The sequence below is a fragment of the Gouania willdenowi genome, chromosome 17 (genome assembly GCF_900634775.1).
Source record: "Gouania willdenowi chromosome 17, fGouWil2.1, whole genome shotgun sequence".
Lineage (NCBI taxonomy): Eukaryota > Metazoa > Chordata > Actinopteri > Blenniiformes > Gobiesocidae > Gouania > Gouania willdenowi.
This window is the reverse complement of record NC_041060.1, coordinates 640,769-668,707: the sequence shown is the minus strand read 5'-3', so window position 1 is coordinate 668,707 and position 27,939 is coordinate 640,769. Positions and strand designations below refer to the sequence as shown.

At 36.2% G+C, this 27,939-nt stretch overlaps 1 protein-coding gene across 2 annotated transcripts in view; it reads left to right on the top strand.

Annotated features, from left to right (window-relative positions):
* Positions 1–35: 35 nt before the first annotated feature.
* The window catches only part of LOC114479144 (ephrin type-A receptor 3-like), a 137,381-nt gene continuing 109,477 nt past the window's right edge, over positions 36–27,939 (top strand). For both annotated transcript variants that reach the window (XM_028472661.1, XM_028472660.1), the window contains exons 1-2: positions 36–191; positions 25,705–25,769. In XM_028472661.1, the coding sequence (XP_028328462.1) occupies positions 74–191; positions 25,705–25,769 (183 nt within the window). In that variant the 5' untranslated portion in view covers positions 36–73. The remainder of the gene's footprint in view (positions 192–25,704; positions 25,770–27,939) is intronic.

Sequence of the window (27,939 nt, the reverse complement as noted above, 5' to 3'; positions counted from 1 at the left end):
TCTCTCTCTCTCTCTCTCACAGACTCAAACATCGGACACGGTGATGCATCCAGATCGCAGCGCAGCCTGAAAAATGGCTCCATCCTCCAGTGTCCTGTGGATCTATCCTTCCTTTTCTTTGCTGCTGCTACTCTGGCTTTTTTGCGTTTTGTCGCCGTGCGTTTCTTTACGGAATTACCCTGAGAATGAAGGTGAGTGAGATGCGTTCAGGGACAGAGTTGGATGAGTTGGAGGCGGTTCTGCGCTAAGTGCTGCTCATTAATCATGCATTAAGAAAAGAAAAGAAAAGAAAGAAAGAAAGAAAAGTGTTTATTACAGTTTTCTTTTTTCTTTTCTTAACATTGAATTTGGATTTTCAGCCTCGCAATTTGCGCACGACTCAACGTTTCACTTCAACTTATAAATCTATATAACAACACGAGCCTGGAACAATCGCTCTTCTGTATTATACACAGTGATAATAATAATAATATTAATAAATGCATTGGTCTGCTTTGCTCTCCATTGCTTCAAGCTGCAATTAGATGAGATTTGTCACAGCTGCTGCTGCTGCTGCTGCTGCTGCAGTTATTGTTTTAACATCGATGCAAGGCTGGATTAGCCTCTGCTTTCACTTACTAACTCCTCATGACTCTATAGTGGATGTAAAATGTCCATTTATTCTTTTTACGATTACAAACTCAGATTTCCTGTTTTTTGTTTTCTTGCTTTTCCAATTGACCATGGATGGATTATTATAGAGCTGGGCAATATATCGAGTTTTCAAAATATAGCAGGTTTTTCTATTTTGACGATAAAGAAAATTACAATATGTATTTATTTGTTTATGTGAGTGGGACAGTGTGTTTTAATGTACAGTTGAAGTTGTAAATACACTGGATTTAGCTAAACACTAATCTGTAATCCCATGGTGTAGATACAGAATATAAACAACCCCACAACATAATCAGAGAACACATGATACAAATACAATCATCCTATTTAATATTGTCTCTATATATATATATATGTGTGTGTGTGTGTGTGTGTGTGTGTTATAGCCAATAATAGTGGCGGCTTTCGTTTCTTCTCAGAACATCATGAAAAGCTCCGTTAGATGATCACTGAGAGTGTCCTAACACAGACCTTCCCCTAAACCAGCCACACTACAGAACTCACTCACACGTGCTGTCCCATATAGTAGAACAAAGTCAAAAGTGGCACATATTGTGCAACTGTTTGTTCATAAATGTCCTATTGTGTTTTTTTCCTCCTTTTTTGTATTTTTGTGTATTTTCCCATTAATTTGTTTGTTTTCTTGTGTATTTTTGTTGTCCTGTTAAATATTTGTGTTGTTTTGTGTATTTTTCTGTTAATGTGTGTTTTTCTTGTAATTTTGTGTATTTTTTGCTGCACCATGCTTTTGTATTGGATTATACTGTATATAGAGTCAGATGAGGTGTAAGGAAGGATTTCCAGTGTGCAGAATGTGTGTCACAGCCCGGAGGAGTTGAGTGGTGAAACAAAGCCTCTGGAGGAGAAGTCGTCTCCATATGAGTGAGAAACTGTTGGACTATTTATCAGAATGAGTTTTAATAACGATGGAATGAATGAAGTGTTGGTTTTTTAGATAAACGTGGAGCAGAGGATGATGCTCTTTGCTCCACCAACCCTCGTCTCCATCCCCTGATATGTGGGTGAGCCGGGCTCATGGGGCGTCATTGGGTCTCATTGGTTGACCGTTCCTTTGTCACTTCATGTGCTTTGGCCTCGTTGGCACCATTAGGCCTTTGCCATGTTTTCCTGTTGTCTCATACAGTGGGGAAATAAGTATTTGGTATCAATACCAATTTTGCAAGTTTTCCTGCTTCCAAAGACTGGAGAGGTGTGTCATTTCCATCGTAGGTATTCAACTGTGAGACAGTGTATGATTTTTAAATAATTAATTAGCATTTTATTGCATAAAATAAGTATTTGATCACCTACAAACCAGCATAAAGTATAAAGTACAAACCAGTATAAAACACACCTAGACCGTTCCATAATGGGCTGTTTAAGCTTTGTAGACCTGCAGAAGGCTGGGATGGCCTACAGGACAATCTATTAACCCTCCTATTATCATTGGGGTCAATTTGACCCCTTTTTTGGCTTCATATTTCACGTATTTTCCCAATTCATTTGGTACAGTTGATATAGCATAGAAATGATCATTTTTAAAAAAATATATATTTTTAAATATTTTTTTCAATGTGCGAAACACATATTGCACGTGGGGGTCAATTTGACCCTGAACTGTTTTAGCTGTATAAAACATCACCACACCTACAGGTGCACAGTGGAATATTTTTTAGTTCATTTGAAACAATTTAGAAGAAAGATTTTCAAGATAAATGAATACATTTCATTATCAAGGGATTATTTATGGATCCAACAAACAACAAATATCCCAGGGGTCAGATTGACCCTAAGGATAAAATGTGTTTTAATATTTAAGGATAATAGTAGAGTTTAACTAACGAACAACTAGAAATCCCAGAACAAAGCGTGTGATGAAAGGAGAGATTCTAAGTTCCTTTAATAAAGCTGGGGGTGTTAAACTGTTAAAGAGATTAGGTTACAAGCAGAGATATTGATTTGCTCCAAAACTGCTTGGCATTTACTACAAACTCAGCAGTTGGGAGTCATTTAGTGAAATTTGGAAAACTGCCTGAAAAAATGAAATAATTATTCTGGCAGTGAGAACGCTGAGATGTGGAGGAGATGGAGTCGAATATTAGGTGTTGGAAAAATAAGTGAATTAAAAAAACACAAGGTTAAAGATGTCTTTTTGTACCAGCAGAGGGAGCCCATGCAGCACTTCCTCTTTGTGCATTCCAACCTATCCACTGACTGAGTGATGCTCTCAGGTTCTCCTGCTACTTTTAGCTGTTCTGACCCTACCTTTAAATTAGTCATTAGCTAGCTGCATGCTAGCAGTGCAGACGTCTTTAAATGATGCTGCTGCTCTTCATTCCCCCTGAGCGGAGACACACAGGAGGAGAAGCAATCACCACTTTCTAATTTTGTTCATCCCTCGTGTCTCTTAATTTATATCCTCAATCCGTCTTCAAAAGACAAAAAAACAACTGTGCTGCAGAACTATGAGAACAACACCACAGAAAGAAGCATAACTACTGAAAAAAAGCAGATACTTGAGAGATGAAGCTACGCTGTGGTTTGTTATTGTTTCTTGGTTCATGGAATGGGAAATGCATTCACGCATGAAGTTTTTCCTTGGAATTGAGCCGATATTTATCGCCGTGTAGTTTACACTTTTCCATTTCAGCATCTTTACAATTTGTGCCCATTTTTTCTGCAGCTTTACCAAACTTAACCTATTTTCATCACTTTTTATTTCCATATTTTTGCTTCTTTTAAAGCATTTTTGCTACATTACTCCCATTTCTGACACTTTTACATCACATTTCAATGTTTTTTCTGCATTTTTTTCACTTTCAACACATTTTCAGCACTTATAAACCCTTTCCAGCACTTTTCCACCTAATGTCATATATGTTGACCCATTATTGTCACTTTTAACCTCTTTTCACAATATTAAAAGCTTATTTTTGCCAATTTAACCGCATTAATCATTTGTCATGCCCTTTATTTGCCAGTTTAAACTAATTATTCCTACTTTTTCTGCCACTTTTAAACCAATATTGACACTTTCAACCATTTGACCATATTTTCCTGTTTTTATCCACTCTAATTTGCAACTTTTAACCATTTTCTTTGGTTTCTAAAATCCGATTTCACCACCTTTTCCAAAATTTTTGGTCACTTTGAACACATTTTATTAGTGATTACAACCAGGATTTCCATCTTTAATAGTAAACGTTCCTGGATAACAGTGGATATTATTCAGATGAATAAATAAATGTGGTTATCACAGATTCATAGAACAATAGACCATCATTTTACTGACTTTATGTTCAATGTTCATGTCTGTGTTCAACCACCTTTGATGCATTTCCATAACTTTTTGAGCCTGATTTAAATAAATAAATAGAGAAAAACGTAACGGGTCAGATAGATTTTTGTCCTGTTTCAGAAAGTGAATCACGTTTTTTTGCTTCCGTTTTCCACGATGAGGTTGAGCAGTTTGTGCAGAGGCAAGCATATGTAAAACACACACACACACACACACACACACACACACAGGATCCTGACTGTGGTATAATGCTGGGGTCAAAGGTCTCATCTAGTTTAATTGCTTTAATCTATAATGGCTGCTTGTAGTTATCGGCAGAGCCATACCTCAGGAGGCGTGTCTCCGCGTGTGTGTGTGTGTGTGTGCGCGTGCGTAGGTCCAAGAGATTGCTTTGCTCCCATGTAATAACCATGACCTTGGACAGGAGGATATAGATCTGCGCTCCCATCAGAGAGAAGCTTAACAGCTCCTCCTGCTTTAGTTTTCTTCTTCTCTTATTCCATCTTTGCTCACTCAGTTCATGTTGATGTATGTGTATATACGTATATATGCATATGTGTGTATCCATTAAATGAAGAGTCCGTCCTTAAGACTGCTCTACTGTAAAGTGTCTTGAGATACCATTGGTTATGATTTGGTGCTATACAAATAAAAGATTGATTGATTGATTGACTGACTCAGATTTAGCCCCACCCCATTTTTTTGTGGCTTTGGTTTCTTCATTCCTTGCTGATGTTTGTTGTTCTTTGTTACCTCCTACATTATCTCACAGAGAGCTAGCATTGGGCTACTACATGTAGAGCAGACGTAGGCAACTGGCGGCCCGGGGGCCACATGCAGCCCTCGGTCTAATTTAACGTATAAGGTCCAAAGTAAACGTATAAAATGACAGAAGAATACATAAAAAAATACATAGATTTACAACATTGCAGAAAAATACAGTAAAAGACAAGATAAAAACACAGAAAATACTCCAAAAACACACAAAACTACTACAAAAATGAACAATACGACATCAGTAATACTACAAAAAAAACGCACAACAGGAAAAATACACAAAAGGACTACAGGAATGCACAAAATACTTCACAATGAGCAAGACAACAACAAACATACACAGAATAACAGAAAAACACACATTACTATAAAACTATGTGTTCGTTCCTGTATTAATGCTCAGATCAGTGATAAAAGTTGCCTACTTCTGATTTAGGGCCTTCAATATTTTTGGATCGCAGAAAACAGATGGAAAAACAGATTTCACGTTTGACTAGTTTCTTTTTCCCTCTTTCTTTATTTAAATCATGCATTTACATGTGCAGACAAGTAATAAATAAATAAATAAATAAATCATGCATTTACACACCATATTTCAAACAAGCTAATATGTTCAGTTCCGTCCACAGTTCAATCCTGTTCGCTACGTGTTACGGTTTATCTCGTGATTATGTTATGCTGTGCTTCGTCTGAAGTGTGTTTTTACTATGTTGGGATTATTATGACTGCTCAGTTTATCTGGTGACATATCACAGCAGCATCACTACTACAATCATACACACGTGCAGGATTTCATGCAAAACTGATTAAATGTTTTAAATATAGTGTTTTGGGACCATATCATGCATTTCCATTGGATTTTTTCTGTTAAACCAGGGTTTAGCAGTGTGGCTAACATTGCTAATACAACACAATCTTGCATCATTTCAGCACAACATCCTAATTTTGTAAATGATCTGCATATAAAATATTAAAGTAACATCAGCAGTTGACTGTATTAACCTTATTTAGCATGTTCAGTATGATTTTGGACGTTTAATATCCACTAAAGCAGAGAAGGGGCCACAAAAATGTGAATTGTCTGATCCAAGGGCCACATTATGAACATTCATGTTAGCATTAAGACTAATGACCAATCTGAGCATTAATACAGGAAGGAACAAAGGGAAATTGTTTCTGTGATCTTTTATTGTGGTTTTTCTTGTTTTTGTTTTTTAATTTTTAGACATTTTGTGAGTTTTTGAAATAATTGTCTATTTTCTTATCAATATGGTGAATTTTTGTGGCCTTTCAGTGTGTTTTTCGAGTCATTGTGTGTGTGTTTATTTTATTTTTGTGTCACTGTTGTCATTTTGTGCATTTTTCTGTAATTTCTCATTAGCATTTTATGGGTTTTTGAAGTCCTTTTGTATTTGTTGTTGTTGTTGTTGTTGTTGTGGTTGTTTATTGTGTCTTTGTTATCATTTTGTGTGTTTCTGGAGTTTTATGTGTCATGTTGAGCTTCATATAACTTCCAACCTCATGAATTACAATTTTGTTTTGGGGACAGCACAAAATTAGACCGAGGGCCACATGTGGCCCCCAAGCTGCCAGTTGCCTATGTCTGCATTAAAGTCATCATGGAACATTTGGGCTCCTATATGTGCTTCACACGGGCCGACACAAATGGATGACTAGCTTGTACACACACACACACAGTTATCCTTTCTTAATGTATGGCTTGGGGGTTGTTTGGTAGTCTTGGTCCAGAGAATGGTGTCACATATCCTGGGATCTGGTTGATAGATTGGGTCATAAATATAACGCAGTGACAGAGAATGATTGTGCTGTGAGGGCCTCACCTCACGCGTGTGTGTCTCAAGAGAAAAAGCGAGAAGGCAAAAAAACACAAGCTATAAGAAAAGGGGAATAAAGAAGGGCATATAGTAGAAAGCAATCAGAGGAAGTCGACCATCTATCAGCGCTTTGCTGGGGCAGAGGATCCATAAAAACACACTAATCACATTTATTTCATCTTTACTGGTGTGATCAATCTAGATATTTGTGTGTTCAATTGAATCCGATGGTGTTTTATGGGCAAAGGTCTTACAATAGCAATTTTTTTTTAGAATACTTTATTCATATCCTTCATTATCAACTATGTGATATATATCTATATATATATAAACTACTGTCCAAAGTAGAGCTGCACCTTAAGATTATTTTCATAATGAATCAGATTTTTTAAAGCAGTTTTAAAACTTAAGCTGATTAAACGGAAGTAACGCACAATCAAATGGGCGCGCGTACACACACACACACACACACACATCAAAGGCAGCCTTGTGTCTGATAGCTATAGTGAGACTTTGATGTAAGTGGGCTCCCACATCTCCTGCTGACCCCCCCCCCCCAGAACAAGCCCTTAACTGCTGCTCAAATCACTGCTGATCACTGGGCCCTGACCACCGTCTGGCCACTACGTGCTCCCCTCATCTTTTTCCTCACGCTCACATCACTTCCTGACAGGCACTGCAGCCTCCCCCCTCCAACCCCCCCCCCACCCCACCCCCCCACCCCTCCTGACCTTTTATTTGTTACATTTATTTTTTTTATAATTTTTTTACTTCCTTCCAGATCTTATTTTCTAAACATTTGCTCCTTGGAATTCTCTCGTGCTTTGAATGTTCAGATTACGTATACGGCCAAATCCAGTTACAGCTCAAGTAGGACAAAGATTAGTTATAAATAAAATGCAATTTTAACACTAACGTGCCCTAGTTTTCACTTCCACAAATAACTGATATATACAGTTTAAAAATATGTTGACAATATCCAAACAATAAATCCCTGTATGATCAACCAGTTTTGTAGTAATTTAAACAATTTGCAATACAATAAGACATCAGTCATGTAATATAGCAAATGTTGTCCTTTTATTAAATGTGTGTATTTGGAAGGTTTGGAAGATAGCTACAATTTAAATATTTTGTAATTTATGCAATGATTCATGTTTTCTCTGTCATTTTTTAATACTTTTTTCTGTGTGCCAAATTGTAATGACATAAAGGGCCGGATTTGGCCCCCGGGCCTTTAGTTTGACCTCTTGTGCTTTCGATTGACAGTACTGTAAAAAAAAACACTGTGTTGTTTTAATGTTCAGGGTGTTTTATTCCACATTTTTTTAAACATGTATAAAAACAAACAAAATGATTTGGCTTCACCTTAAAGTGCACACAACTAAAAATAAAAACAACAGAAGAAGAATATAAAAAAGTAGCTTTAATTAAGGTAAGATGGACTGTTTGGTAGGAGTTATTTACAGGTAGCAGCGTATTTATGAATAGATAATGCAGAATATTTGCCCAGTATGAAATGTAAAACTATTGCAGAAAAAAAAATGCCATATTGATGAGAATCAATTTAGCACTGGGAGTTTCACAAAATGTAAAAAATAAATGAAATCTGCCATCAGCGTTGAACGGGTTCTCACAACCACACGCATGTCATGACGTGGTGCACGTTGAGGCGTGTTGCATGTCGGGGTGTGGCACAAATGTTAAAGTGTTGAGACGTAGCTGATCATTTTCAGGATTATATCACAAACTTTCCTGCAATGTTCTGTACAAATACATGATTTACTTTAACCAATAGGTGGCGCTATGACTATGAATGATGATTGGGTTAAACCATAACTCATTTTTTTTTAATAACTACCATAAGCTTCATGCTCACTCGATCCCCCTATGCTGTGAAAAACTCCTGGTGAGAATCCTGTTGTGGTAGAAAGAAATAACAGTTTTTACCCAGAACAGGGAAATCCTCAGTGTACTGAAGTAATAGTCGTTCAGTACACTGAAGAATTCTGACATCATCACTTTCTACAGTACCATTCACATGTGCAAGTCCCGCAAAACATCACATTTTTTATCTGTCCTATAATGCGTTTTTGAACGTGTTCATGCCCTCAAAAACTTTTTTTGTAAGAATAATATTAATTATGATAATAATAAAAACTAGGTGCACTACAATAGGGTCCTAGGCATCGTTGTGCTCGGGCCCTAATTATACTGACACTCCTGATTTACTTATAATAGTGTCACTGTTTATATTGGGTTCTAAGATAACACTGCATTCTGTTGTATTATTTTTTTAACACTAACTGGGATATTAACACTGGGATTATTAACACTGGGATTATTAACACTGGGATATTAACACTGGGATTATTAACACTGGGATTATTAACACTGGGATATTAACACTGGGATATTGTGCTGTTTGTTCGTAGATTAGACAGAACCCAATCACTCGTCTCTCTGTCCACATCTGACCGCTAACCCTTGTTAGCATGGGGGCAACAAGTAAGTACAGTAATTAATTACTGTACCTGTTTCAGCTCCAACCTTAGAAAGATCCAGATGTGAAAACTGTCACCTCTGTCAGGTTAAATAAAGTACGTGACTGACGTCTAAGCAGGTGATGTTGGGTTTTATTAAAGTGTCTAAAAGTCTAGTTAAAGCTAATGTGTCATTAGCTTTAACATTAATGAGTTAATGTGTCAGTGGAAGCTGTGAATTAAACACAGATTATTTCTCAGTTTGACACCAAATAAAATCAAGATTCTTTGTTCAGGACGTTTTAATATGATCATATCTTACAATAGGTCTATAACAGCTAATACCAATAATCTATATTGATAATGTTAATAGTAAACAGTAAAGTTGTAAATCACCATTTTCATAATGATTTTTTTTCCTGAAATCACAAAATCTGCCACGATTTGATTTTGATTAGATTTAAGAAAATGTTATTTATTTACCCATTTATCACAGTCAGTTAGGGCTGCACGATTATGGCCATAGGGTTAGGGTTCTTCTTCTTCTTCTTCTTCTTGTTCTTGTTCTTGTTCTTGTTCTTGTTCTTCTTCTTCTTCTTCTTCTTCTTCTTCTTTGCCATTAATCTCTTTGTTCTTCTGGGGATGATCTCTGTAGAAAAGGTGGTGTATAGCATAGATATTTTATAGAAGTCTAGATATGTCAGCACGCTGTAGCAGCCTGCTAAGCCCACGTGGCGGCCATCTTGGTCAGGGCAACATTAATCATAACATACTCATTTCACAACTGAGTTTCATGTGGTTTACCTTATTGTCAAAGTCAAAATATATGCCAGTAATACACAACATTTGATTAAAATTAAAAAAAAAAAAGGTAGGTTATGAATAAAAATGCACCGATCAATCGACAACCTTAACCGGGATCTACGATATGAAACCAATATGCTTGTATAACACCATGGAAGTATTTTTTTTTACTCTCATATTGTTGAAAGAAACCAGATTTTTCCAAAATCGTGCTCAATCATTAAATTATTTGACTAAATTTCCTCAAATTAAATGAATATTATCACTACCTGTCACTTATTGCTTTTATATCATTTATACATGGAAATGCAAAGTAGCACTAATGTTGAAATTGTTTGATTCCCAACCTCTGCGGCCCAAAAATAGATCAAAGTTATCCGTATTTGGCCCCTGGACTTAGTCATTATTTTTTTCTTCTCAAGCTGATGTAAAACCACTGACTTTTATGTTTGTGACGAACCAATTCGTTAAGTTTGATTTAATAGAGACACTGAGGCAGACAAATAAACATCCATCATGGTTGCGTGGCTGGTAAACATTGCAGGGTGTGTGTGTGTGTGTGTGTGTGTGTGTGTGTATTAGTTACAGTATGCTATTAACAGTTGAAACTTGTCCAAGCACGACATGTGATTGCTTTTTTCCGCTGCTGAGGTCGACTGAGATTGCGGTCCAATTTACTTCCTGTGACCAACCACTGTGACAGCTATAAATGTCTGAGGGCCACTTATCACCACCAACAGTCCCACAAAGATGGGAACATGCTGCCCTGTGTTTGAGAAAAGAAAAGCCAGAAAGATGCTTTAAAAGTCAAGGCACTTTATTTTTGTTTACTGGTTATAAGCAGTCACAATTACGTTCTCAATTACTAAAGTTCAATTGCAATTTGACTAACTTTTATTCATATAGCGTTGTGTTGATTGTATGCAGTTTTTTAATGTGTGTACAACAGAAGTTGGCAACTGGCGGCCCGGGGGCCACATTCGGCGTTCGGTCTAATTTAATGCGGCTCCCAAAGTAAATGTACAAAATCACAAAAAAATACACAAAACAAGAGCAAGAATGGATACACAAATAATTACACCATTGCAGGAAAATGCAGTAAATGAGAGAAAAACACAGAAAATACTCCAAAAACACACAAAATTACTACAAATGAACAAAACGACAAACAGGAATCCACAAAATTACTCAGAAAAACATACTAAATTACAGAAAATGACAACAAAAGTTCACAAAAAGACAAGAAAAACACAAAAAATGACTCCGCAAACCCACAGTACCAACAAACAAGCAAAACGACAACAGAAATACACAAAAATTACACCAAAAATGCAAAATGACACATAACAAATACACAATGTGACTCCAGAAAACATATATTTTACATTAAAAATATACAAAAGGACTACAGAAATGCATAAAATGCTTTACAACAAACACACACAGAATAACAGAAAAACACACAAAATGACTCTTAAAATGATTTGTTCTTTCCTGTATTAATACTCAGATCGCTCATTATGCTAATATGAAATGATCGTTGATCATGTGATCCTTTGATCAAACAAACACATTTATGTGGCTCCGCTGTGATAAAAGTTGCCTATACCTCTGCTGTAAGGTGTCCAGTTGTATTGTTGCAGTTGCTACTGCAATTATTTTGGCATAAATTAGCCTGGCTATCATTGACAGGCTAATAAAATCCTACTGTGAACGTACAAAAACAGATACAATGATAGTTAAATAGTGTTAAATGTTGATTTACACTGTCTGTGTGTGTGTGTGTGTGTGTGTGTGTGTGTGTGTGTGTGTGTGTGTGTGCGTGCGTGCGTGCGTGTGTGTGTGTGTGTGTGTGTGTGTGTGTGTGTGTGTGTGTGTGTGTGTGTGTGTGTGTGTGTGTGTGTGTGTTACCCTCTGACTCTGAGGACTTCATGGCACACAGGTGGAGGGACCCATTCGTCTGCATCTGACTGAGTGTCACAGTTAAACAGTGTAAGCGCTCAACCAGCATGTTTGGACAAATGCAAACCTAGCATTGAGCATGCACATGCACATGCTCATGCACACACACCCCAGAGCCTCTTCAAGCAACAAACTAGGGCAGCGCTCCCTGTCATACTCTGTCAGAATATCTTCTGTGTCCTGCTAGCACTGGCACTTTGGAAAAGAGCAGAGTTAGCTAATGTGTGCTCTGCTACTGTGAGAGGAGATCAGAAATAAGAGTTCACTGAGACTTTTAGTTAGAAAACGTATAGTGTTACATTCTTGGTTTAATAAGATTGCACATTTACAACTGTATTCACTGTAGCATTTGTGATTGGTTGGTAGAATAACCCTGTACAGTACTGTATGTATTGGTGTGTTTTGTGTAGTTATGAGAAAATGCTTTGTGGATCCAGTTGAATATTGACACATGAATTTTTGGCTTCTGATGACTTTAGGGTTAGGATTAGGGTTTTTAGTCTGTAGATGACAGTGACCCTCCAAAGACATGGACTGATCAAACACAACCCCAAGGTTTCTGAGGCTGGTTTTAACAGATGAGCCCAGATCACCAAAAGTTTTTAATCAGAGGATCTTTTTATCAGGAGAGATGATCAGAGTTTGTGTTTTATTATAATTTATCTGGAGTTAATTTGATGACAACCAGTTTTTGATACAGGATATACAATCTAAGAACTCAGATAAAAAGTCATTAAAGGAACAGTACAACTGGATATCATCAGCATAAAAATGATAAGACACATTTTTAAAACCACGGATCAACCGACCAAGAGGCATCAGATACAATAAAAACTAAACAGGAACCAGAACAGAGCCCTGGGCTACTCCACATGACAGGTTGGACATATTAGACATTACATCATTAATAGTAACATTAAAGGTTCTTCTATTAATATAAGAGGTAAACCACTGGAGAACAGCACCAGAAAACACATCTCAGATGTAAGTGGATCAACCAGTAAACTGTGATCTACTGTATCAAAGGCAGCATCAGATCAAGTAAAACTAAAACTATGTAACGACCAGAGTCAGTGACATCATCACGTCACTAGAAACTTTCAGAAGAGCAGTTTCAGTGGAGTGGATTGATCTAAAACCAGATTAATATTTATCATAAAAATCATGCTGTTCCATGTATGAGGTTAGCTGCTTAGCAACCATTTTCTCTATGATTTTAGACATGAAGAGAAGCTTAGATATGAGTCAGTAGTTTATAGGTTTTTTAAGAATGGGGTTTATTATCGCATGTTTAAAGAAGCTGGGAACAGAGTCAGATAAAAGTGAGACAGACAACATCAAAAACAAGGGAGGAGTGATGCTAGCCCTGATGTCTTGTACTTTGTTTACAAAAAAGTAAAAAAAAAATCAATTGTTACAGTCCTCCTGTGTGTGTACAGACACATGGGACGGTGAGGGTGCAACAAGATTTTCAATAGTATTGAACAAGACCTTGGAGTTTGTCTTATTTTGCAAAACAAGATTAGTGAAAAAAGCAGAGCGGGCACGCTTTATTATTTCATTTAGCTCCATTATCTTTTCTTTAAGATGGAGTCTATGCACCTCTCGTTTGTGAATTATTTATATATATATTTTTTATACTTGATGATGCATACGGGGTGAAGTCATAGTGATCTACTATAACTAATCCTCTGTGTAGCCTGAGTAAGATACAGCTGCACTTCCTCTCTCCTCTGTCCTTGAGTTACACAAGACTACTTTCCTTTTAGCCAAAGAAAGTCTTTTATTTGGCAACATTTCTGTTGAATTCCTCCTAAAATGTGAAAGCATCATTTTTCTTTTCTCTCTAACATACTCTCACACCCTGCTTTCCCATTTCATTTGTGTTGTACACCATGTACTCTGATAACATGCATACTTTTCCATGGTTTAACCAAGCATTTTAAAATAAATTACATTTATTGAGCAAAATCAGCTGCTTTTATGCATATCCTTCAGTCGAATAATGTGAGGTTATGAGATGATGCCTAATTTGACTGATTTCGATCAACAGTCAATTTAAGCCCAGTGTAGAATTCAATTTTTGTCCTGCTGAAGTGAAGTGGATCAATGTAACGTATGTGAAGAGAACGATAGAGATGAGATGATAAAGCAAAAGGCAATTCAACTGAATCGAAGAGGAATTAGCGATGGATTATTATTCAAAGCGTTAAATTATTCATAGATATATTCCGTTTGCTGAGGAATGACACCCAGAAAGCATAACATCACTTTTTTTTTTTTTTTTTTTGCTCATTCAGTTATTCCCAATTCTGGTTAGGAATCTATTTTTCATACCTCAATGTTTGATAATAAATCAATGTTATTCTGAAATGAACCAGTTTAAATACTAAATATCATTTTATTAAATTTAAGGCCATTTAAAAATGTTCCATTTCAACTTTTTGTTATTTTCATATTGAGTTAAAACAGTTGCCAATAATTCTAATAATTTGTCCAATAATGAACAGATTCAATGTGTCTATTCACACAGAAATAATCAACCAAAGGTAATGAACAAATGTAACTGTTGTAATGAGGTTACTTTGAAATAGAAAGAAAATAAAACTATTGAACCTTAGCATCATTGGAATTAGGTTAGAACAGGGAAATAAACAAGAAAACTACAAAAAACATAACATTACAACTCGGGCTGATGGGTGATATGGACCAAAACTCCATAAAGTCTGATCAGAAAAACAATTTTTTGCTGATGCAAAATACCACATGGGGACATTTATTAACAAACAGCTGATCAATATGTGCCACTTTGGGCTTTTTCTCCTCTAATGGACAGCACGTGTGAGTGAGTTCTGTAGTGTGGCTAGTTTAGGGGAAGGTCTGGGTTAGGATGCCCTCAGAAATCCATCTAACTGTGTTTTTCATGTTGTTCTGAGAAATAGCAAAACAAGTATTTTAATACATATATATATATATATGTATATATATATATATAGTAATTTTCTATATTTTGCCAAAATAGAAATCTCGATGTATTATACAAGTTAAAACAATCCAAAACAAAACCCAGGTTATGACAGTTTACCCTTTTCTGCCAATTATTTTCAACCAAAATGTGATTTTCTTGCATTATTACTAGTTGTCTTTGCAGTCGTCCGTACATTTGGAACAATAAATCGTTTATTGTATTCAACAACTCCAGTGTTGTAGTAACTAAGGCTGGTATTTCAACTCAGTCTTGGTTTTCTCTTGGACTGGCCAGACTCTGGACTTTCCACTAAAACCATGGAGACCAGCAGTGTTCTGCTAATCTAATACTATATTAATGTGATAATAAGGAGAAGCACTTGGAACTGCTTCTGGTTAATTCATGTTGTAATTTTAGCGTTAGCTCACTGATTGTTCTGCCTCCTTGGAAACCTTTTCTCGTGCCTTATGTGTCATACACCTGCAAAAGCTCTTATTTCTAGTCAGAAGTACCTCTGAACTCTTTCTTTAGATTTTTGCACGTTGTTTTTCAAAGGAGTTCCGAGGACTCTGGCAATTGTATTTATTTATTCATTCAATTGAAGAAAGACTTTGTGTTCAACCTTGTCATGGTTTTTAAAATGGACTTTTATGGTTTTGGTCTCTGGGAAGTCTAGGTTTTGGGTAGTATGGTCTTCAGTAGGTGTTTTTTAATCAATACTAATATTAGAAAAACTGCCAAATATTGATATATTGAGTCAAAACTAGACAATCTAACTGAACTAAACAAAAAGCAACAAAGAAGGAGAAAGTAAATCAATAGCCAATAGAAGGTTTTTACCTACGTCATGTTCTGGGCGGTAACCTGAATGTGCGGCCATATTGGAGGCACTCAGAGGTAAACACTGCGATGGATAAATGTCTAAAACCACAGAAAAGCTCCTCAAATGATGTTCTAGATGTAAAGACATAGAGGGAAGGACTGTGAAAAGTTCAGGTTTATGGTGGTACAGATCTATACGAGTTAGATCAATGACGACCCAGAGTCTTCTGTTTATTACGTATCCTGATATGATCAACTCCCTGGTTTTAACCCAAATCCAATCTGGGTCATCCTTTAGATAAAAGTCTGACCTTTGACCTGGAATACAATGACAAATACAGCTCTACATTTTAGCTCTACATTTTAACTACTGCGTTGTTGTTGTAGGATATTAAATGTGATTATATTAAGTCAATAAATAATTATATTATCATCACTCTAGAAAATGAGTTCAGAGCTGCTGATATCAATAATTCACTAACCTGATAAGAAATGGGATGAAAACATTCAGATGTTGTCCAGATGTTTGCCTCATAGATCCTGGTTTAGCTTCACTAACCACTAGCTCCTCCTTTTCTCTGATAACGGTTGACATTGTTCTCCGTGATTGGTTCTAACTTTTGTCAGTTTGTAAAACTCATGTTTTTTCATGGTCTGACCGATTAGTACAGCCAAAAACACAGCAATAATTCACCATTTTGCTTCAATGTTTGTTTACCTGCTGAGTATCTCCAATATGGCCACTTCCGGTTTGATGACACGGTGATGTCGCGCCGTGAAAATGTTCTATACATAGCTTTTATATAAAACGTCTCCGCGTGAAATAGCACGTACCATGTTCCCAAGAATTCAGTCAAATGACTCGGTTCCACCGAGTAAAAAAATGTCTCTGAGTGGTTCTAGACATCCGCTCATAGAATATCCATGTCAAATTACAGCCCGATTCAACGAGCATTAACGGAGGAATAGTCATTTAAAAAATGGAGCCCCCTGGTGCCCCCAATATGGAGTAATGGGCTCCATTCATATATTGGTATTTGTCAGTGATTCTGTACCACCAACTGTTGCAATATTTGACTCACAAATAAATGAGAAAACAACTTTAATAAAAGGGGTGTTGGCCTTGGGCACATAATCGAATTGTGCGAGGAATAATCATAATCTATGTTGAATTACCTTTGAAATGATATATTACACGACTATGTTCCCATAAATTTGGAAATTACCAAAAATGGGGGGTGGGCCCCCTACCTTATTTCAAAAAAAGGGCTTTGAGCGTGATACGTACGCATTGAAAATAAATGAGAAATTGATTTTTGGGTTTTTTTTTCTTTTGGGAAGAAGAAGAAGAAAGTGAGGACGTTGTGAGTTTTCTACCTGGGACTGACAATTACACACTGGGAGTGTTTTTGTCTCCGTACATCCATCATCCATCCATCATCCATCCGTCTTCTATCCTTGTTCAGTGTGACGTGTCACTATCATAGAGATAAAAACCAGTTCTCATTCACTTCTATCATTAATTAAATTCATTCATAAGAAGAAACAGATCAACTGTTTTTATTGTTTGTGTTGTTTTACACGTGAACTTAATTCTGTCCTGAACAAAAAACTCAACCTGTGGAATAAACTATCAACTAAATACTTTACATTAGGGTTGGGACGATACACAGAGTTCATGATACGTAAGAGAAGATCAATGCAACATTTTGAAAAGACAAAAAGACATTTTTTTCAAAGATATTTTTTCTATTTATTATTATAAATAAATAATTATACATAATTATTATTATTAGCTTTGAAGTTTCAAACTGAATGCATAAAAATAAAATAAACAACAACAATAATAAGACTTTTCTATTTTAAAGTGCAAAAACTTAAGGTGGCACTTCCAAAATGACAATGTTTTTGTCATTTTTTGTGTTGTATTTTCATTGTTGTGTGTGTGTTTGTGTGTGTGTTTTTTTTTACTGTTTCTTTGTTCATTGTCATTTTGTGCATTCACCGATCAAGGTGCTTCACAGAAATTTACTTAACAAAAGTTAAAAATGATAAAATAAAAATAAAAAAAGGTTCAGAGACTTTTGCACACAGAAGTAATTTAATAAAATAATGAAAAAGATGATAAAATAAGAGAGTCAGAAAGCAGAGAAGGGAACTATTTTTAAAATCTAAAATGTAAAACATAACTGATTTATTAAAGAGTTACAATGTACATTTACAGCTGGAAATCACTGATACATTTGGGCTAAAAAAGGTTTTTTTGAGTGATTCTCAACATGTTGGTGCGTCCTCAATCACTGTGGTTGTCTTTATGTGGAGCCTTTTCCCTTGTTGGCTCGTCACATGTGTGACTGAATGTATGGAAGCATGGTGGTGGTTTGAGCACCCGTCTGGTCATTGGCACCAGTCTGACCATTGGCAGTAGCGTTGGGTTGTTGGCAGCGTGATCACAGCCTTTAACAGCTCAGCTCAAGTGAAGGGTTACAACCAGTGAGAGAGTTGGAAGAGAGACATAAACGGACAAAAGGCCCAAGACAAGAGGGTCAAACACTGGTGCAGAAAGAGGCTCCTTTAAAAATTATATTTCTATTGCTGTGCTGTCATTTGGAGGAAGATTTTCTTTAAAGGAATATATGACAAATTTACAAACTCAATCCACATTTTTTTAACTAATGATCCTAAAACCACATTAGAGGTCGACCAATATATCGGGCCGATTTTTTATTTTTTATTTAGTTCTTTAGAGTAGCCATTAAAGGAAAAAAGAAAGAACATAAAAAACATGGATTCGGACGTATGAATATACAAGAAAAAAAGCATGTGCATGGGAGAGGGAGGAGCCAATAGACGATTACAATTAAAAAGCCGATATAATAAAATAAGGATATAAAATAATAGTGCTTGATCAAATATCCTTATCCTATTATATCCATAATAAGATAAAGATTTTTGTTTTACTTGGTTGTGTACGTGTATATTTAAAGTTCAATAAATGTTAAGAGTTCTATTAGTGTATTTCATTTAATTTCTAATATACACATTTATATCATATGTTTCAATTATCTTTCATAATGAATGTGCGTTAAAAAAAAAAAAAAAAGTATATCTGCTTCCAAAATCAGCCATTGGCTGAATTAAAAAAAAAAAAATTGGTATCTGCATCATTCTTTGAAAATCCCATATTGATTAACCTCTAATCCACACCAAGCTGGGGGTATTTCATCAAAGTACGTTTAAAAGAACCAGGTTTACGGGTTGAAGACACGCTGCTATTATTCATCAAACTCTTCTCAGAATACTTACTAGTTACTAGTATGCACCGGAGCGCAGTAAAAGATTAAAGTTGATGTTATTTAGTAAATACTGTGATATCGTCAATACCGTGACATTCCTCGGTGCACATTAAACACGTAAACTAGAAATAAGACAATGATCCTATAATCATTTGTATTCATTTTAAAATCAAAATCCAACATTTACCATTACATTCTGATTGAGTTTCCTTTTAATAGACAATTACGCCATAGACGGTGAATAAATGTCTAAGTTTGTACAAGTCTTGAGTATCTTAAAGCTGTGGTTTTTAAAATCCCATTTCAACACCTTTTCCACCATTTTTGGTCTCTTTGAACCATTTTATTTATGATTAAAACCAGGATTTCCATCTTTAAGATGACTATAATAATAATAATAAATGTTCCTGGATAACAGTGGATATTATTCAGATGAATAAATAAATGTGGTTATCACAGATTCATAGAACAATGGACCATCATTTTACTGACTTTATGGATGGACCCCAAACATCTCCCCTTTATTCCCCCTCATAGATGGTCCTGTCTCCACATGACTGTTCTTCAATGTTCATGTCTGTGTTCAACCACCTTTAGCTACAGTGGGGGTCCCTGCTCTCTGGAACCTTTATTTTTCTGTGGTTTACAGCTCAAATAGCCTGGAACACTATCTCTCTATCCTGTTCTGTTGGTCCTTCTGTCCACTAACACCAGCCAGTCCACGCAGATGGCTGCCACCTCTGAACCTGGTTCTAACGGAGATTTATTCCTGTTCAAAGGGAGTTGTTTCTTCCCACTGTCGCTTGTTCATGTGGATCTTGTTGGGTTTTTTCTTTCTTTCAATGAATTTTATATTCTGTTAAGCGCTTTGAGATTCTTTTGTTGTAAATTGCACTATATAAATAAATAGGGATGTAACGATTAATCGTAAGGCAGTTAAAAATCTATTCATAGGTATCACAGTTCATATCGATACTGTGAAAATTGATGTGCAGTACTTTTTTTAAACAGCAGAGGGCGCCGTCTATTTATTTTTGTCCAGAAGAGGAGGTGGCGGGCGGAATCTGCTACTACTTTCTTTCTGGCCGCCTTCTACTCTTAAACATGTTCATAAATAATTCCTTATTCCTTTAGCACCGAAAGAATATCTATAATATTACTTGAATATCTGTAAAAGTCATGTTTTTCTATTAGCTCTGTCTGCTAGCATAGCATCTCTTCTTCACTGCTAGAATATCTGCATGCCAACCGACCACTGGGCTACCAGCGCCCTCTGCTGGTTCAAACTAATATCTGATGTAAATACAGTGCAATGGCTGTTTTTTTTTTGTTTTTTTTTAAGTCCAATTGTTAAGGCACAAAATACATTTTCAGTTACACTTTTAAAAATAAAAATAACTATTATGTAGTTTTGCATTGTTTACTATAGAACCAGAATTTAAATGAATAGGCTTCTTCATTTGTATTATTCCTTTATTTATTTCATTCAACATTTATTTTTAGTTAAATTGTTTTGAAAAGTTTATCAAGGGATTTTTTTGACAATGAAAAATAAAAGGAAATTAGTACAGTATTTTCCAAAAAAATAAAGGAATATTTTTCAGTCATCATTTGTCTACAGTCCCATTTTGTAATATAAATCGTCAGAGAATCGTATCATGAACCCAGTATCGTGAATTGAATCGTATCGGGAGTTGAGTGAATCGTTACATCCCTATAAATAAAGTAAATTTGATATGATTTATTTTGGGGGTCACTGGTTGAAAAGGTTGAGAAGTAATGTCTTAAAGCACCACAAATCAGGATGACGTGGTTTCATGAGTAGCAGGTAAACCAAGCCTCACCTGTTCATTTAATTCCTAAAAAACTCAAAACATCTCAGTTAATCATTAAAAAACAAGAAGTGAGTTTGTTTCCCAGAGCAACTATCTGTGTTGGCTTAAAAGCCAGACAACATCCCATTGAAAATCCCTCTCTATTTGTTTGGTTGATGATCAGATCACACGGGCAAATTCCACCCTGAGTGTAAGATGGAGTGTGTGTTGAGTACGTGTGTGTGTGTGTGTGTGGTTGTGCATGTGTGACCAGAAAACTGGTCATTAGATAAAGGCAGGAGATTTACCAGCACACATGAAAAAAACGCAGGCCGTACCCCAGAGAGCGAGAGATAAAAGATGGATGAGTGCGTTTAGGGATGGATGAGTACATGTGTGGCCTTGCTTGTTGGCGGAAACGTAATTTGCCCTTTAAAAATCTGCCTGTTCTGTCCTCATTTTTGGCCCAAAGGCCACACACACTTATACAGTATGTATACTGGTTGCATCAGCAGACAGGAAACCATAGCTAATACATTATTGATGAGAGCAGTCATTGATTACATGTGATAAGTGATATTGGCATTAGGTGTAAAAAGAAAGTAGAGAAAAAGTGTTGATGTATAGGTTTATGTATATGTATCTTTTCCCAGTGGATTTAGAATATGTAATGACCTCAGAAACACTTTAGCTTGTTAGAAAACACTAAAATATGTAAAAAAGGAAGAACCACAAACGTTCTTTCATTACTTGGAGGTGAAGTAAAGTGTGTTTTCTCACTTTTTCCTCAGTCGGCGGTTTCTAAGCTATTAAAACTGTCATTGATGCACTTTTGTAAACGTTGAAATGTTGATAGAATGAAGCTGCTTAACAATGTAACAAACACTTTTTAAAAGTATACAGTACCTGTACGTCATCCAAAAGTTGTTCTAATAAATCCTCTGATAGATGACTCATAAGCTGTTTTTCCATTACTTATGGAAATGCGCAAAATCTAAATAGCGCAATAAAAACTGGAAATAGAAAGCACAAAAATATCACAATTTTTTTTTAATGCTTTCATGAGGAGGTTTTTCAAACATTTCGATATTGAAATGTGTTTTTACGACTGAGGCTCGTAAAACGACCTTCAATGGAAACGCGTTCAAAGTGAAATTATACTTGGTAGAAACCATAGAAATATGACTTTTATTTTGCAAAAAACTGTAATGGAAACAGCAAGTGATGACTAAAGTTAGTTTTTGACTCCACCATAAACAAACGGGTTGTTGATGGTCATGTGACTTGAACTTGGGAGAAGTTTTGTGCATTGCATTGTGGTATTTGGAGTCCTGTGAAAGAATGCAAAGTCAATTGTTTTTACTTCATAATTAACATGATTTCTTGTGTTTCTTTGCCAGAAAATGAAGACAATGATTGACCTCAAGTTGTTTTTATTCTGCTTTGTTTAGTTCATTGAGTTCCTTGTGATATGACATCACTCCCATTCCGACAATATTCAGGTGTTTCTGTGGAAGGCACTGGTCTGTCATTGCAGAATTTCTCTGGCTCAGTTGTGGTCAGACTGCCTGAGCAGGCCAGATACCATCACACACCAAGGTCTCTGCATGAGGAGGCTCCGCTATGTTTTGACTACTGCTATCAGCAATATACAGTACCTAACACTAGCTGGGTTTCCATTACAGATTTTTGCAAAATCAAAGCGATATTTCTAAATGTCGACAACGTATAATTGCGCTTTGAACGTGATTCCATTGAACATTGTTTTGGGGAGGAGCCTCTGAACTGAAATCTCATCACATGAGACTTTGCTGCAGGAAGACTGTGTGTGTGTGTGCGTGTGCATGGGTGTGTGTGGCCCTTTAACTATGAATGATTCTTCAGAACACATAATAACGTACAGTATAAATACGTATAATGCTAAGAAATGTCCCGGTCTCCTTTATTTGCGTAAAAAGTGTTTCCATAGCGCTTTTGCGACACATTTCATTATCGAAACATCTGAAATACCTCATCATGAAAGCGTAACAACTTTTTAGTGATATTTGAGTGTTTTTTTTAATTTTTTTAATTCTGGTGTTTCCATCAACAGTCTTTATTGCGCTTTTTATATTTTGCGCATTTCCAAGGGCGATGGAAACACAGCTAGTGACGGCACTGAATCGGTCCAAAAACCCTTTGACATAGTAAACCTTGTGTCCGCATCTGACCAGCAACCCTAAAGCTGGACTCGCTGCCATTGTTTTATCAACAATTTTCATTCCGTGAAAACGGCAGAAACGTCACGTTGGCTGAGTCCGAACTTCCCCTAGCTGTGAATTATCTGTGAAAATGTGCCATTGGCTCCTAAAATCATATATTATTATGTCCCATCTCTGTATTGCACTGGAGAGTCTAGGAATGGAGGATATCAGTCTATAAATGGTCCTAATATATGCTCTGAATACACATATGACTCTGACCTTTAGCAGCGTAGCAGCAGCAGCGCTGTTTCACTTTCACCTCAGCTATTACTCTCTGTCTCTGCATCCTAATGTGCTCTGTGTTTTCCTCACTTTGTAGTAACTGCTGTGTTTTTGTGTCCGCGCTTCCAGATACGTATGCATCGCCCACACGGACCTCCTTAACGTTCTGCATTTTAGTAATTAGTCTCAAATTTACTTTAACAGATACAAGTATTTCATTATTAGGTCACTAAGGCAGCACTAAAAAAAACCACTATGAGTTAGTAAAGTCATAATTATGAGATAGAACAGACATAAGCAACTGGCGGCCCAGGGGCCACATGCGGCCCTCGGTCTAATTTTGTGCAACAACAAAACAAAATTGTAATTCATGAAGTTGGAAGTTTTATGAAGAACAACATAATACACAAAACTCCAGAAACACAGTGTACAACATGTCAAGAAAAGTACAAAAAGTATCAACAAAAAGATTAAAAAAATTCACAAATCACACAAAATTACAACAAAAACAACAAAAGACACACAACACATACAGAAATGCACATAATGACATGAAAAACACATAAAAAGACAACAAAAATGTGGCTTTTTGATGAAAAAATCTACAAAATTAATATAAAAACACATGAAATGTGATGTTTTTATGTATTTTTACTATTTTCTATACCATGTGGTGAATTCTAAGAAATTAATAGCAGCCAAAATATGTTTTGAATAGATTATTATTCAAAGTGTTATTAAGAAATGTTCATAATTCTGACCTTCCTTCTCATAACTGACTTTTTTTCTCTTAATTCTGACTTTTCATCTCATAATTATGAATTTCTTTCTTATAATGTTAACTTTCTCACAATTATTACTTTACTAACTCGTAATGTTGACTTGCTTTCTCATAATTCTGACTTTACTAACTCATAATTCAGACTTTCTTTCTCATAAATATGACTTTACGAACTAATAATTGACTTGCTGCGATGAATGTTGCTGTGGTGGAAACAGACTTCCATATATCACAGATGCCATCATTAAAAAGAATGAAAGAAAATAACACACATTCAGATATGAGTGAGTGAATATGAACATGTGTGTTACTGTGCATGACAACATAGGATCAAACATTCTCCAAAGAGACTAAAGAGATGAGACACGATGTGTGAGAATGAGTTGGAGAAGAAAGAGAAGCAGCAGTGTCTGCAGATGGATGCTGATTAAATATTGATCATCAACACACACACACACAGAGATAGACAGTGGTGCAGTACGGCTGTCATCATATTCAAAGCAGGTGAACAACCTGCTACAGTTACTCCTCCTCACATCCTTTGGATTAAACACGAGACACAACACGTGTATCACTTTATATTCTGTGGGTTTTACTTTCAAATTTCCTTTGTTTATAATCAATAGCACACATTGTTTTTCCTGTTGGAAGTTGCTTCGAGGTAAAAACTCAACAAGCCTCTTTTATTTATATACTTATCAGTGGAGCAAACTTCTAGTTTTCTACTCAAGCTTTTTTTGGCCACAAATCGGCCCTCGGTCTAAAGTTATACAGCCCCCAAAGTAAATGTACAAAATAACAGAAAAATACACAAAACAAGAGCTGGAATTCATCAAAAAATACACAAAGAATTACAACATTGCAGGAAAAAAACACTGAGACAAGATAAAAATACAGAAAATACTCTCAAAACACACAGAACTACCACAAAAATGAACGAATTGACAACAGAAATACACAAAATTACACCAAAATGACTCTGCAAACCAACAGTACTAACAAACGAGCAAAACGACAACAGAAATACACAGAAATTACTCCAAAGAACGCTAAATGACAGCACAAATACACTATGACTAAAAAAATATGACAAAAATGCCTCACAACGAACAACAACAAACATACAGAGAATGAGAGAAAAACACACAAAATTACTATCTAAACTATTTGTTCTTTCCTGTATTAATGCTCATTATTCTAATGCTGACATGAATGTTGATCATGTGACCTGATCAGAATTCCTTCACAGAAAGTGGTTGAATGCAGCTTGTAAACGTACTTATGTTTGTGCTTACAGGGGATACTAAGGGGGGTGTCATAGCACTAACCACACCCCCACCACATTGTTGCCTCTTATTTCCTGGTGTCTAAATGATGAACTCTGTCAGGAGTTGGTTCAGGTGCTGATCCTCAGAGGTAGTTACACTGAGAGCAACCACGGAACCATAAAAACAGAAAAACTACATTTACCATTACCTGTTACACCTCTACCTCCCACAATGCACCATTTCTTTAAAGCCACAATAGTGTGTCATATCCTCACCAAAATGGTGGCTCTCCATAGTTTATGCCCCAAGGTAAAAACGTGTTCTAAAAAGTTCCTTTAATGTGTTTTTTTAAAAACCGGTGCACACATTTTGTTTATTGGTAATACATTAAACACATTTTTGTTCTATACATTTCCACTACAGTTACTCGTTCATAGATATTTGTTTTAACATCATCTTCTCTCCCTGTCATTACAGTTACGTTACTGGACTCCATGTCAGCCCTGGCCGACTTAGGATGGGAGGCCTACCCTAACGAAGGAGTGAGTACACACATATATACTGTCTATCATTTATTATTGTAGACATAGGGATTATAGAACAAGTATCAATGGGAACACTTTACCTTAGGTTCTATACAAAAGGCTGACATTACGCTGTTATTATCTGTCACTAGCATGAATAAGGTGTCGTTCACTAAATGATGACACCTTTGGAGCTATGTTGGCATTTTTTGGTTTAGTTGGAGGGATCTAGTGGGGTTTGGTAGGGGTAGGGTTAGATTAACAAATGACACCTAATGACAACCTTATTCCTGCTAATGACAAATGTCATGTCATAATAATATCAGTATTCAGTAAAAGCTAGCATGCTGCGCTAGGCTAGCATTTTGTGGAGCAGTCAGTGACTAAGTAAGCATCACTAGAGTGTGTGTTTGAGAAACCACCGGGTTCATAAGCACTCATCTCTAAAACAGGGGTCTGCAGGGGGACGTTACAAATTATTTGTGCTGTGCTGAAAGTGCTGCACCACCAGAGTTTATTACGCACACATTTCTAAGTGTGTGATGTAGTGAAGGATCAGGGGACGAGAGGAAACATTGTTATGCGAGAAGGAGAGCTGTTGATGGTGTGTGTGTGTTGTCAGGTGGCGAGGGCGGCTGTGTGTGTGTGTGTGTGTGTGTGTGTGTGTGTGTGTGTTACATAACCCATGTGTGCAGGTAGAGCACAGGCACATGGATGAGAAATGACAGGCTGGAAGTGAGCAGAGGAAAGAGTGTGGGAGTGCAGAGGAAGAACAACAAAGTGTTGTGTATGTCACTGTAGTGTAAGAGCTGGAGGTTGAATGGTGCTGAATTAATTCATTTCCTCTTCAGTCACACTGCGTTCTGTGCTTCCTCTGCACTATTCAGCATCACTGTGGTTAATCGCAGGACGCCACACACACAAAGGTTGTTTTCTCAGCCAATCAAGGCTATCAAGTTCACCTCATTGGAACGCTGGGATTGTGCGCTGTACCAGGGGTGGACTGGCTGCTCCGCAACGTTTTTTATTTATTTATGTTATTTTGACGAGCGAGTGGAGGCAGACATGGTAACAGGTGGCCAAAAGTGGCAAGAAAAGAGTGAAATGTGACTAAAATAAGCCAAAAGCAGTCAAGAGTGGCAAATAAAGAGGAGATGGTATAAATAGTGAAAAAAGGCAAAAATGTGGAACAAAAAGAGGCCAAATTTTTGGGAAACAAGTGGTATTTATTGGACAGAAGTTAATTTATTTAAATAAAAAGTGGACAAACAAAATTCAAGAAAGGACAAAAATTTGATGTGTGACAAAAAAAAAAGGAAAAAGGGGATATTTATTGGAAAAGGAAGCTAAAATCTGAACAAAGTGTCCAAATTGTGGCAAGAAAGAGTGAAAAGTGACTAAAATGGGCCAAAAGCATTCAAGAGTGGCAAAAAGAATGACAAAAAAGAGGAAACAGATGGTATGTATTGGCAAAGGGTAGCTAAAATGAACAAAATGTGGCAAACGTTAGTCAAAAAAAGGCAAAAATTTGGAACAAAAAGAGGTCAAATGTGGGGGAAAATGAAACAAGTGGTATTTATTGGGCAGAAAATACCTTATTTAAATGAAAAATGGACAAAATAAATTCAAGAAAGGACAAAAATTGGATAAAAGTGTCAATAAATTGAAAAAGTGGATATTTACTGGCAAAAGGAAGTTAAAGTCTGAAAAAAGTGTCACAACTTTTTGAAGATGGGCAGATATTGGACAAAGGAAGTTTCAAAATGTCCAAAATGTGTGAACGATTAGCACAATACTTCCCATCTGTGGGTTATTATCAGCCATGTTTTAAAGCGTGTGGTTTGTTGAGGGTTAAATGTTCTGACGTTGGTTCTGGTTTAACTACAGACAGGAATTCATTTATTTGTTTTCTTTAATTGTAGAGAAACATTATCAACTGATCCTTTATTATCGTATTTAGACACAATACAAACTAGAATAAATACTTTGTCATGTTACTGGGAAATTTCCATTTTGGTGCATTAGAAACTAACAATATCACCTATAATAATACATTTTCATTTTATAGCTCATTTTAGGAGTTTTACTGCTTCCACGACTTCTTAGGACAACATGAAAAGCTCAGTTCGATGGATTTCTGAGAGCGTCCTAACCCAGACCTTCCCCTAAATAAATCAGCACTCACTCA